The sequence below is a fragment of the Arachis ipaensis genome, chromosome B3 (genome assembly GCF_059453495.1).
Source record: "Arachis ipaensis isolate K30076 ecotype BB chromosome B3, ASM5945349v1, whole genome shotgun sequence".
Classification (NCBI taxonomy): Eukaryota; Viridiplantae; Streptophyta; class Magnoliopsida; order Fabales; family Fabaceae; genus Arachis; species Arachis ipaensis.
In genome coordinates this window covers 2725212-2739200 of record NC_142438.1, presented here as the reverse complement: position 1 = coordinate 2739200, position 13989 = coordinate 2725212, and the positions used below count along the sequence as shown (strand labels likewise).

General features: G+C 30.3%; 2 protein-coding genes and 1 pseudogene across 3 annotated transcripts; 1 reads left to right on the top strand and 2 right to left on the bottom strand.

Annotated features, from left to right (window-relative positions):
• Positions 1–4: 4 nt before the first annotated feature.
• Positions 5–1553, bottom strand: LOC107634124 (RING/U-box superfamily protein). The gene is made up of 2 exons (XM_021117749.2): positions 1448–1553; positions 5–1023 (listed from the first exon to the last, which is right to left on the bottom strand). The coding sequence occupies exons 1-2, from the start codon at positions 1486–1488 to the stop codon at positions 360–362; spliced, it is 705 nt and encodes a 234-aa protein (XP_020973408.1). The 5' UTR covers positions 1489–1553; the 3' UTR covers positions 5–359.
• A 3952-nt stretch (positions 1554–5505) lies between these two features.
• LOC107632381 (putative methyltransferase At1g29790 pseudogene) lies at positions 5506–6612 on the top strand (annotated as a pseudogene).
• A 3308-nt stretch (positions 6613–9920) lies between these two features.
• LOC107634125 (PLATZ transcription factor family protein) lies at positions 9921–12288 on the bottom strand. Of its 2 annotated transcripts, XM_016337699.3 has the most exons (4): positions 12135–12288; positions 11878–12048; positions 11053–11307; positions 9921–10252 (listed from the first exon to the last, which is right to left on the bottom strand). In XM_016337699.3, the coding sequence occupies exons 1-4, from the start codon at positions 12135–12137 to the stop codon at positions 10034–10036; spliced, it is 648 nt and encodes a 215-aa protein (XP_016193185.1). In that variant the 5' UTR covers positions 12138–12288; the 3' UTR covers positions 9921–10033. The 2 variants fall into 2 exon arrangements, with proteins under 2 accessions (XP_016193185.1, XP_020973409.2); XM_021117750.2 differs by lacking the exon at positions 12135–12288 and having other exon boundaries at positions 11878–12054.
• Positions 12289–13989: the final 1701 nt, after the last annotated feature.

Here is a 13989-nt window from a genome sequence, read left to right as displayed (position 1 = left end):
GTGTTTAGTGTGAACTAGTCAAATCTGTAGAAGTATTATTTAGCTTCAAACTAGAAAATAAAATTAAAGAAATAACTAAACTTATGTAGCATGTAATTACATTACAGTTTACCCAACAAACTAGAGATCAAATAATATAGTCTCTCCATTCACACCTAGAGATGTTAGGTTCAAGTTTCAGTTAACTTTGAAAAAAAAAATAAAAAATTACATTACAGTTTACAGGTGAAGCCGCAAGTAGCTATCTCTCAAGTTCTCAAGCGTTTATGCAAAGAGTGGCTTGTTTGTGTTGCATGTCTACACTATGTATTTAATTTACACGTCTGAGGAAGCTGAATGTGAGGAAATCAAATTCATAGTCAGAAGCTGAGTGATCTCCTCAACCCAGTTACTTCTCTTCTCTCATCACTACTCACCGCTCTTTCAGTTTGAGACTCTTGTAACTGAATTTCAACTACCTCTCTTCTTATTCTTGTTTCTCCCTCATCATTCTCTTCTTCTTCTTCACAAACCTTGGGGCATCTGCACACGGGGCATGTCACGTGAGTGAGGAGCCACGTGTCAATGCAGTTAGGATGGAACACGTGCTTGCAGTGAGGTATCATTTTTACCGTTTCACCCTCGCGAAGCTCTTCCAAACATATCACGCACTCCTCTTCCTGCTCTTTCACCTTCCTCTTCCCCCTACTGTACGCAACTGTCGGCAGCGCCCACTTCTCCGTCGTTTCCTCCGAGCAACGGCTTCTGCTGCCGGACGACGAGAATTGGCGGAGGAAGAGGAGGATGAAGGCCAGGAAGAACAGCGTGGTGAGGAGGATGATGAAGGCGTAGGCTACGTTTGAACTGAAGATCGGACGAGCTGGTACTTGCAATGACGATGATCCATACATCGCCATCACCGGTGATGACGACGCTGGCGGCTGCGGCGGCGGCGGTGAAGATATTGGAACATCCTTGTTGAGGAGTAGTAGCACTCTGCGGTTCTGGAATTCCATCATCATCATCATGTATGTGTATCTTTCTCTGTTAATTTTCTCGGGAAAAACAAAGAAACAAACAAAAACGAAGAACAATGTGAAGAGATTTAAGAGAATCTAGAGAGAGAGAGAGAGAGAGTGTTACAGTAAATTGTGAAGTAGTGTTTAGTTTATCATGTTATTCATTTTCTGAATATATATACACTAAGGAATTGCATCCTCATATTCTAATTAACGAATTAACAGTAGTAAATTTTTTTTCCATTAATATTGATGAATATTCTAAGCATCATTAAGAATCATTCACGGACTCACTTCTTTTCTGTGGTTTCTCCTTATTTTGAGGTCCTGACTTAGTACACAATATTTATATAAAATTTTGATGAAATAATAATTACTACTAGAATTAAATATGTTAAATAGTATATTAATGTTTTGCATGGAATTTTATTTTATAATACCGTACTAACCTTGTGAGGATAACGAAGATTAGTAACTTTTGAAGGAGCATTATGATTGAAAAGAAGAGAGAGTAGAAATAGAAATGGAGTAATAATGCATCATGTATCGAAATGATTGAGATGTGGAGTGAGATGATTGATAAGGACAGAATGTGGAGACCACAACCATATGTAATTAAATTTGATCGGTGAGTCTGGACGATGCAGGAATGTTGCAGATTCACAAGGGAATATGAAATATTTATTATGATTTATCATTTCATACTATCATTTTTTCTTTTCTTTTCTTTTTGGACTCTATCAAAACAATTTTTCTTTATTACTCAACTGTCAAGTGTCAAGCCATGGACAGTTCATGTTAAGACTTCCAAGTTGCCAAGTGTTGTTTGCATAATTACATAATTAGCAATTAGTCAGCCATATTTAAAAATATAAACTAAAAATATGGACCAAAATCAATAAATTATGCTAACACTTAAACTTTTCTCTAAAGTTTCTATGCAGGAAAACAAATTGTTTTAGTTTTCAAGAATGATAAAAAACATAAATTATCATTGAAAATCTAACTAATAAATATGTATTAAATTATTATAAGTTAATTAACAGTATGTATTAATTAATTATTCCAATTACTTAACTCATTTTTTGTGGTTTCTTTCTTTGTCGTCCTTATCGTTTCTGACCTTGAGAATAAGCACTGTGAGTATCAGTATATTCGGATTTGAAAACATGACTGAACAAACATTGAATTCTTGTAATCTCTAGAAACCCCTTCAAAAATTTCATACCCAGACTGGCGCATTTCTCTATCCTCTATATTTTGTAGTAGTTAAAAATTAATTGTTGTCTAAATAAATAGCATAAATGTTTTTCTATTAATGAATGACAGAGAGACGCAAACTAAGTGCTGAACACAAAAACATTGCTGGGCATAAAGCCCAAACAATATTTAGGGCTGGCCCATCTTGTAGTATTGCAATTAAATTGGACCCAAACATGTTTCTCTCTCTCTCTCTCTCGTGGTGCTCGTGGTTATGTAAGATATGCATGTCTTGGTCCCCTGGGAAAGCAACGAGCGCTACCACTTACAACTGAACGTGACTCTTATTCTATCATATCACTATGATGGTAAAAACTCAGGTGAAGTCGACTTCGTGTGAAGTTGATACCTGAGAGCTGTTAGATGATTTGACTGATTTGACTAAATTTTCGTCCAACGGCTCTTAGATATCAACTTCACGTGAAGTCGACTTCACCTGAGTTTTCATCCAATAGGATATCAAACATGTGGAGACCATGCTTTCTCTCTCTCTCTCTCTCTCTCACTCCCTACTCCCTTATTAGCTTCTTATTTTCCTTCTGTTGCTTTCAAAACTCTTGTTTTCTTTTCACCCCAACATATACAAACAGAACAACAATATATAATCACCACCAATTAGATAAGTGCCAACAATAATATTTACCAGCTAGGATTCCTTAGAATCTTCTCCTTCAACTAATAAAGTAATAAGTTCTATTTACCATTCTGGTAACAAGTTTTTAGGTATTTGAATTTTGAGTTCGTACGGTTTATTGTTTGTTTTTCGTCCTTGTGCCAACAATGTATCTTTTGAACAAGATGGGATAAATTAATGACTAAACCGAAAGTTGAGAGGAATGGAACAATAATAATATAATGAACCTCAAATTCTTGGAAGATATAGTCTTTGAAACTATCATATAAAAGTGATGAAGTTAATTAATTAATTAATTAATGATATGGTTTTTGGAATATATATAGTTGAGTGAAAGCAAGATCAAAATTTGGTATAGTTAGACTCGATCATTACAAAGTATATATTGCAAACTGTCAAAGAATAACTAAATAAAAAAAATAACGATAACATCGATTGAATTGCAAACTAGCATCTTCGCTATTTCTATTTACATAAAAGTTATTATCTTAAATTTGAGAAAAATATAAGATTATATATAGAAAATAAAACTAGATAGAATCAATTTATGACTAAATAAATTAGATGATGGATTATCCATATATTCTTAACCAAAAAATGATTAAAAAAAAAGAAAAAAAAATCTCATATACTTTTACATCTCTTGTTATTGTTAACCCTAGAAAGCTCAAACATGGATTGGAAGAAAGACTCTACCTCCTCATCATCATGCTTTATCATCACTCCAAAGTTGAACTCAATCTCTTGTGATGATGATGATGATGATGATCTTTTCATATGTTGTGATGATCTTCTCCTTTTCTTTCTTGGGGCATTTGGACAATTCTCAATTTTAGGAATCTTGTTCCATTGCCATGTTGGGGTTTTGAACCCTTCTTCTTCTTCTAACTCCTCCACAACAACAACAACCTCTTCTTCTAGAACCTTCTTTCGCTTCGAATCTCCTTCTCCTCTTCCTCCTCCTCCTCGCATACGAATAACACTTGATTCTTCCATTGGTGAAGGATCTTGAATGAGCATAGCTAGCAAGCTTCAATAATATTATAAAGTAACACAAACAAAAAACACAATAAGATATAATAAAATAATGTATATATAGTTATCATATGATTGAGAAGGGATAGATAGTGATGAGTACAATAGCTTTTGGTACAAATTATTTGATACCTTTTTAGACTTAGTTGCTAAGAGACTTTATGTGAGGCTTTTTGCTTCAATGTTGAAACTTGAAAGAGGGAGTGACAGTGCCGTGCGGTTGTAGTTGGCATTTGGCAATGACAATTGACATATGCATGTGACAACAATGAAACTCACTCTTCCAATACCATTTTTGTGTAATCTAATTCTTCCACTCATTTCCCTCCCTTGTCTAATTGTATAATTCAACTCCGAATATATTTTTTTTTTTTACCAAAAATAGAAGATTCGAACCCATAACCTCTTAATTGAGTATGGAGAGACTATGTCATTTGAGCTATAATTCATCCGAATGTTACTTCCTATATTTTGGATTATCAATATATATTGTTAATGGGAAAAACATTTATTTTTTATTTTTAAATTTTGTAAAAAAAAATAAAAATAATAAAATCCTAAATATTTCTGTTTGTATCTTCTGGTTTTTCTTTTTTATTTAACAAAATTTTAAAAAAATATTAAAAATAAAAATAAAAAATAATAATACAAACCAAACGCATCTTTAATTTTTTTTTAGTTTGTGTTTTTGTGGTGGGCTATTTACTGCCTCAATAAAATATGTATTAGAAGTTTTAAGTGTAGTCATGATAGTTGCTATAGTTACTTGATAATTCTTATTTTTGAGCTTTTTTTTTAATTAAATTATATTTACACAGTTTTCATATAGTTTGAGTTTTATTTACCATGCATGTATATATATTTGATCAATGGAACGATATATATGTTTGTCGTATAAAAAATATCATCTAGGAAAACTTTGTAAGAAGATTGGTGAGAGTGTTTCTAATAAAAAGAAAACATATATTAAAGTATTGGAAAGCTTTTAAGTATATTGGTACATTAGTGTTGTTTTAGTCATTTTTAACCGTTAATCTTAATTATATATATTATATATTTTTTTTATAATTAAAATCAACAATTAAAAATTACTGAAATATCGATATACCGGTATATTTAAAAATTTTCCTAAAATATTTGGTAAAAAGTATTTAAACTTATGTTAGAAGTATGAGATTTAATGTTCATGTATCTTAAGTAATTAGATTCTCATCTTGCTCAAGAAATTCTATGCAGTCTGTTATTATTAGTGAACCATCGAGAAATATCAAAATTTAAAATTAGAAAAAATGATAAATTAGTTTCTGACTTTTTATTCCGTGAATATTTTAGTCTCTAACAATTGAAAAATACTTTTAAGTCCCTGACGTTCTTAAAAGTTGGATGAATCAGTCCCTCCGTCCATAAGCCACCGTCAGACCCAACGGAAAAGACTGTCGTGACTTCTCCTCTGCTTACCTGGCATTACGGCTTTCCACGTGGCATGTTAGTGGGATGAAACTTTTGAAAAATGGACACATAAGTTCCTGTCGCTCAAAATGACGTCGTTTTGTGTGCAGCAAGAAAGGAAGGGAAGAAATGGCTTTGGCGTTCACCACAATGATACTGAACCTTGTTCTTCTGATGGCAATGGTGGCCACCAACATCCTCTCACTCTATCACCTCTCTTCAACTCTCCAATCGCCAAAATCCCCAAACCACCCACTCCCGTCCCCGACCAGCTCCTCCACCTGCTCCACACAATACGCGCCACCATCAACCACCTCACGCGCCTCCAACACTCCATTGACACAACCACCACCTCCTCCACCATCCCACCAAATCTACTCCTATACTCCCACCTCAACCCGATAGCCTCTTCCTGCCACAACCACCCTGACCTCCTCCACAAGTACATGTCCTACACTCCCTTCTCCCTTTGCCCCTCCGACTCCGACCTCGCCGAATCCCTTATCCTCTGTGGCTGCCACCCCCTTCCCCGCCGCCGCTGCTTCTCCTGAACCGCACCACACAAATCCTCATCCCCTTTCCCTCAAGACCCTTTCCCTTCTTCACTCTCCGATTTCTCTGCAATTTGGGACCATTACCCTTGCAAATCCTTCGATTGCTTCCACCGCCAAAACCCTAATCTAGGCTTCAACCATTCCTCCGATTCGTCCAAGTTCACAACCTACAAGACCGATCTCGATCTTCCGATCTCGCAGTTCTTCCAGATCGCCAAGTCTGCAAAGTCAGTCATCTGGTTGGGCCTCGACGTCGGTGGCAGCACCAGGTCATTCGCCGCCACGATGAAGCTCCACAACGTGACAGTTGTGACGATGACTATGAGCGGTGGCGCTGAAGGGGCTTGTGCCACTTCACGTGCCGCTGTAGCAGCGGCTGCCGGTGTTCGACGGAGTGGTGGACCTTGTGCGGTGCGGGCGTGCTGTGAACCGGTGTATTCCGATGACGATGATGGAGTTCTTGCTGTTTGATGTGGATAGGATTTTGAGAGGTGAAGGGTACTTGTGGATTGACAGATTTTTCAGCAAAGGGGTGGACCTTGAAAAGCTGTATGCGTCATTGATTGGAAAATTAGGTTGCAAGAAGGTAAAGTGGGCCACTGGGAATAAGGCTGATGCTAGTAACATCAAGAATGCTGAGGTTTTTCTCACTGCATTGTTGCAGAAACTTACTTCAAGATGATCAATTTGAAGCTTGTTTCTTTACTTCTTCACTTACACAAGGATGAGGGCAGCACACAAAACGACGTCGTTTTGAGCGACAGGGACTTATGTGTCTATTTTTCAAAAGCTCCATTCCATCACTAACATGCCACGTGGAAAGCCATGATGCCAAGTAAGCAGAGGAGAAGCCACGTCAACCTTTTCTGTTGGGTCTGACGGTGACTTATGGACGGAGGGACTGATCCGTCTAACTTTTAAAGACATCATGAATTTAAAAGTATTTTTCAATGGTCAGTGACTAAAATGTTCGTAGAGTAAAAAGTTAGAGACTAATTTATTCTTTTCTCTTAAAATTATAAGTACAATTATTATAGGAGCCAGTAATTTTTTTTAATCATAAAAAAATACCCAATTTTTCTACAGAAGTAAGATAAAAATATGTGTTATACTTAATTTTATAGACTTGGATGCTGTGGACTGGTTTTGGCGTTATTATTGCTGAAAATTCTAATTGTTATAAAGAATGAATATGCATAATTGTGTTTTTTAATAGAAAATTAGAAAGCCTTGTTCTCAAACTAAAGACCTTATTTTTGGATAAGACTAATTTTATATTGAAGGTAGAGATATCTATTAGCACTTCACTAAATTTGTTATGACTATAAAAGAAAATATAATTATGGATAATTGAAGCCTGAGTGCCTGACTGCCAATCTGATTCTTAAAACTAATTTTTTTAAATTGAATTTGTCAAAGTTATTATGACTACGATTTTAATTTCGGTTACTAATATTGTTAACATTATCTTATGCAGATAAAAGAAGTTCTAGATAGTTTGTTAAGATTCTCTCTATTGTTTTATATTTTTAATTATATTACAAATTTTGAATCACGATACAGATAAGAACATTTATTATATTCTTCTAGCCATGAATTTCAATAAAATGGACCATCCAAAACTTAAAAGGAGTTTTATGATTGAGATTATTATTAGCTTTATACATTAGGATTATGTGTTGGGATTATATTATTTGAATTTACATGTTATGGAAACATATTAAAGACTTATTACTTGAATTTATAATTTCGTATGATTATAACTATATAAAACTTGCTAGATATATTATCTTTTGAAATACAATGTTGGGTATTTTTGTAAAATTCTACTTGTATATATATAAATTATTATTTATAACGAAAACAATTTTTGTAAAAAAAATTAATAAAAAAAAATTGATGTTAGAAAGATTGTGACAATTTTAATTTATTATAAACATTTAAAAAGATAAATCTGATGTTAGAAAGATGGTGATAATTTAAAATAGTCACTAAATATAAAAAAAATTATCATAGAAATTGATAATTCAGTGGTAAATTCAAACTATTGTGACAGTTTAAAATAATTACTAAATATATGAAAAATTGTTACATAATTTAGCAATTTAGTGACAAATTCAAACTGTCCCTAAATGTAATATAAAAAACACTCCGACAAGTGCTACAAACTAATGACAACAAGTGATGGAACTTGAAAAAATCTTTTGGAAAAATAAAAAATTTAACAAAAAATATTTAATGATAACAAAATTTAATTTTTTATTTTTTAATTAAAATTATTTATTATTTAAAAATCTTTATAAATTTGATATTTATTAGTCGAATTCATTAAATTATTTATATATCATAAGATAAAATTCAGATAAAAAAATATTAACGTGATCACTTAATTTTAAAGCTCGAAATATATGGAATATATCAATATTATTTTGTGTTATTTTAGAAATAATTTACATTAATAAATTAGTAAAACAAGTATTTTAAAAAGAATAACTTTTTAAAATATTGTAAAAGCTAATAAAACACAAGAAAGATATGAAAATAATTGGGAATGTGATTTGAACCCACAAATTTATAAGAGAAAACAAAAAACTAACTTAGTAAATTAGCCAAATCAACTACAAAACACTTGTATCATCATATGTATACCTAATAATTTTTAAAAACTTTAGTTGTCATAGCCCAATTGTTTCTATTAAACTCCGCTCTTCGTTATAATTAAATATTATAAATTAGTGACGATTTTAAATTTTGTCCCATTTTTTTAATGTATTTTATATTTTAATATTATTTTATATTAATAATTAATTTTAATATTTGATTTTAGTATATATCTAATATAGTTATGTAAATAATTTTATACATGATTTTTTTGTAATGTTATAAATTAGAGTTTAATTTTAATATATTAGTAATGTAATTTTTTTTTCCAATCATCTGATTTAATAATTAGATTTATATATTTAAATAATTTTTAAATAATAAATTTTTAAATTAATTACTCTTATTAATATATCAATACGTAATTAAGTATTTATGTAAAATTCCTTTACATTTATGTAAATAAAAAAATTAAATTCTATAAACTATTTTTAGATTTTCTCTTTGTCAATATCATGAACTTTTAAACTTCCCACTACTTCCCGCGTGTGGCACGATTAACATAATTAAAAGATTATTACTCAAAGAAGATATACCAATGATTAAGAATGAGAAAAAGCAGTTGCATCATTGTTTCCTTACATAAAACCATTCATGTGTTTGGGGTACATTTACACCTATCATGTTTAATATATTAATTTAAAGGAATGCAAAGAACATACATAATTGCACCTAAACCAACCTGCTATATCTACAAAAGCAACATATATTTTTCTTTTTTGTTCTTAAATTAATGCTACCCGTTAAGCCAGCTTAGAATGCTTGGTTTATGGGTATTCATACCCACATGGGCTTTGTGATCAAATGAGCTGGATAAAGACGCCAAATCCACCCTTCAAACTAATCATTTGCAATTATAATTAAATTTTATTTATAAATTTATTATTAATTAATAAATTATTGGTACATATATTATATAAGATTTCAACTTTTCACGTTTTCTTAAACTAACGGTGAATTAATCATTTAATATTTCAAACTAAATATAATATTATTATTACTCCTTATTTTATTTTATTTATTTATTTATTTTAACTACACTACATATTGGATCAAATGTAACAAATATATTTAGATGCATTGATATATAAATTTATTAAAAAAAATATAGTGACAGATAAAAAAGCACATAGACACAAAAGAGAAAAGTATCATATATATATATATATATATATATATATATATATATATATATATATATATATATATATATATATATATATATATATATATATATATATATATATATATATATATAACAATACTATTTAAACTAAACTACTATTTGAGTGTTTGAAACACAAAGAAAACAATAATAATCTTATTTTTCTTTATAGATCTCTTTTTGTTGGTGTAAAAGAGACACCCAAATGATGGTTCAAATAGCATTGGCGAAAAAAACAATACACATTTTTTTTTAATCAATTCTTCTAAGTACTAGTTTAGAATCCTAAAGGCGCCCTTTGAGGTATTCCTTTTCTTCTCCTTGAATTATTATTATGATTAGAGCAAGGAGTGTTTATTTGGTATACTTGTTGTTTTTGTTTGTGGATTACTATTATTCCTTCACGCAATAACAATTCTTCGTTTTCTTCTTCTTCTTCTTCTTTCTTTGCGCTTGAGACAAAGCTCCCATTCCCATTTTTCTTTATACCTACAAGCTATTATCATATACATACATACACAAACAATTACATCATGCATTTACAATTATTATTATTATTAGGTGGAAACTCAGGTGAAGATGACTTCACGTGAAGTTGATAACTAGGAGCCGTTAGATGATTTGATTGATTTGACTAAATTTTCATCCAACGACTCTCAGATATCAACTTCACGTGAAGTCGACTTTAGCTGAGTTTTCACCTTATTATTATTATACGTTTATCCAAAATAAATAAAAAAAATAGTAAAACCAACTACTCCAACATCACAGCTATATATGCTTCCACTTTATTTATTTATTTTTCTTTAATTAAATAAATAAAGCAAAACCAATAATAACTCCCTAGGAAAAAATATAAGTTTCTAGCTAGCTAGCTACCCTCATGCATGATTAATGTAGCTTCATGATGACTTTATTTAAATGAATTAATAATGAAACATTTGGGATTATATAAGCCAATCATCATATATAGAAGAAGATAATTGCAATTCATTATTTTACAATAAACTAATAATATAATTATCTAAATAAAATAATGACAAAAGAGTTTTCCATTTCTTTCAAAAATAAGTAAAAAAAAAAAAAGAAAAGGACATATTATTGTTAAAAATGTTAATATATATACAACTATTAAAAATTAATTATATTTACAGCAAACAAATCAAATTTTAATTAGTAACTCCTGCAAATTAACTTAAATAATTAATTTAATAACTTCTTCAGTTTGTGAACCAGTTTGCAAATTTTAGAAGGAAAAAAAAAAGGATAATTAATAAATTGAGAAGACGAACTAACCTTGCATCCCAAAGAGCAGAAACGAAAAGGATCAAGGAGATTTCTTCTACATATTTCACAAAAATGTGAATTGCTTTTACCATTATTATTAGAAGCACTATTATTATTATGATTGGCCTTAAGTTGATTCTGTGGCCTCTCATTGAGAAATAGAACTCTAGCACTGTTTATAACATATGTCTGAACACCACTTATGTCCAAAACATTCTGAATTTCCGTTACTCTCACTACATCATGATATGAAGACCTCCTTATCTGCATTATCATTGTTATTATTATTAATTAACGACTATGTTATGTGTCTATTAAAATCAGTTATCAAAATCAACTACTAATATAAAATATATGTTAAGACTGAGAGTGAGAAACAGAGACTAAGAGACAGAGACCGAAATAAATTTTAGTATTCTGTTTGGTGTAAAGTGAGTGACAGAAATTGAAATAAGAATAAAACTCTAATTTAATTTGCATAAAGAATAAATTTAGAATTAATTAATTAAAATGAGGATATTTTAAGTATAAAATGTTATTAAAATTTCAGTCTCCATATCTAAAAATTTTAGTCTGCTGTGTTCCTACTTTTTGGAAGTACTAAAATACTGAAATTTTAGGGACAGAGACAGAAATTTTAGTACCAGAATAAATATGATACTGTGTCTCAGTCTCCCAGTCTCTATCCCAGTACCTCAAAATAAATGCAAATTAAACCATACATATATTTATATACAAATATATTGGTGTACGAATAACATTTTTGAATAAGTAATTATAATATATATTGTATAATTAAAATGAAATGAAAGAAGATTAATTATATATACGCACTTGAATGACTTGATGATGGTTATGGAAAGAAGATTTGCAGTAGAAGCAGAATGCATGGTCCCCACAATCGAGACAGAACATGTTGCATTCGTTTCTTGGTGACTTCATGTGTTCTTTGCATATTCTGAAGAATGTGCTTCTCAATAGTCCTTCCAGCCATGGAGGTTCCACCTTCATCATACACACTTACACATATCAGATCAACAATTCTAACATATATATATATATATATTCAATGCTATATATATGTACATTACCATTTTGAAGCAATGTTGATTAATTATTAATGATAATAATTATATATAGTTGATGATAATGATGATTATGGAAGCTGGAATAATACAAGCATGGAGGAGAAGAAGAGAGAGTAATGGCATAAGATTCATCAACAAAACAATAGTAGCGGATGAAGCAAGGAACAAAGCAAGAGCATTATATATATATATATATATATATATGCATTTAATTATTTAATTAATATATATAATGTTATGGTGACGGTTCAAATGATGAGAGGATGGTAGGTCAAGTGGGTTTTGGATCGTTGGATTGGACGAAAATTATTATTTTAACATCTTAGTGTGTGATTATTTAATAGGTTTAATTACTCTGTTGGTCCTATAGTTTTGTAAAATTTTTAATTAGGTTTTTATACTTTTTTTTTAATTGGATTTCTGCACCAATTTTTTTTTTTCAATTAAGTCCCTCTTAGTAGTAATTGATTTCATTATATAGAGACCCAACTAAAAAAAAATTGGTGCAATGATCCAAATAAAAGGAAAAAAACAGTGTAGGGACTCAATTGAAAAAAAAATAGTACAGAGACCCAATTAAAAGAAAAAAATATAAGGACCTAATTAAAAATTTCGCAAAACTATAGAAACAACAAAGTAATTAAACCTATTTAATATCATATATGATGTATGTGTATTTGGATTTTGGAGGGGTTACGTTATATATATATAGAGCTACTACTAATAATTATGATTTATAATTTTTTTTTTTTTCAATTTTAGTAATAACTTTTGGCGTCTTCTTCTTCGTTGGTCTATCTTCACCAAATTTTAAGTTTCCAAGTTACGTGTGATTTGGGGATGGCAGAAAGTGGAATTGTGGAAAGGAAGATGAGACTGGATGTCAATGTAATTTTTTTAAACTTTGAAATTATCCAATTTTGACATTTATAATATCTAAAGATTAGGCTCCACCAAACCCCTTCTATTCCACATGACACAATCATTTTATAAAATTTGAATTTTCTTTTGAAATTATGTGTTGTATATTTATGATCATAGTTATAAAATTGTCTCGTTAATTACCTTAAAAAAAAAATACCCATTGTCATAACTTAAGCACAGAAAAAAATTTAACCCAAAATGATATTGATCTATTAAGTTAGAAAATATCATAACTTAAAGTGCATATATAATATATATATTAAACCTTATTTATTTACACAATGTAGAATTCAAAACCCTATTTTACCAAAATGAAGCTCCATGTGTAAATGTTTATTTCTCTTAATATTATCTATTATTTTAATATATTTATAAATTCTTACATGTGGATACAATTTATATTTAAATACACTAATTATATTACATACATTAATTTATAAATATACCAAAAATTCAAAATGTAGTGGTTAATTTAATTCTAATTTTAATATTTTGTCCCTTCTCAGCCCGTTGGTAACATAAGTGCAATTAGGGGTGGCAATGGATAGGATATGGTAGGGTTTGGAGCCAATCCTAACCCTACTCGCGAGTTGAGAATATCTCAACCCTAACCCTACCCGCTCTTAACCTGTGGGTACCCGACCCTACCCGCGAGTTATAAAAAAATATGCAATATTATTATATAATTTGATGATAATTTAAAATAGAACTGACTTTTATGTAAAAAAAATATTAAATTATAAATTAATGATCTTCTTTTAATGACTAAGGATCTTTTGCATTTAATGAGAGGTCTTTAATTCAACATCCATTTAAAAAATATTTATATATAAGTATATAACATATACATATATAAGGTGCGGGTTGATCGGATAGGATTGAGGCACAATCTACACCCTACCCGACCCACACCTTACACTATCCGCTACGAATC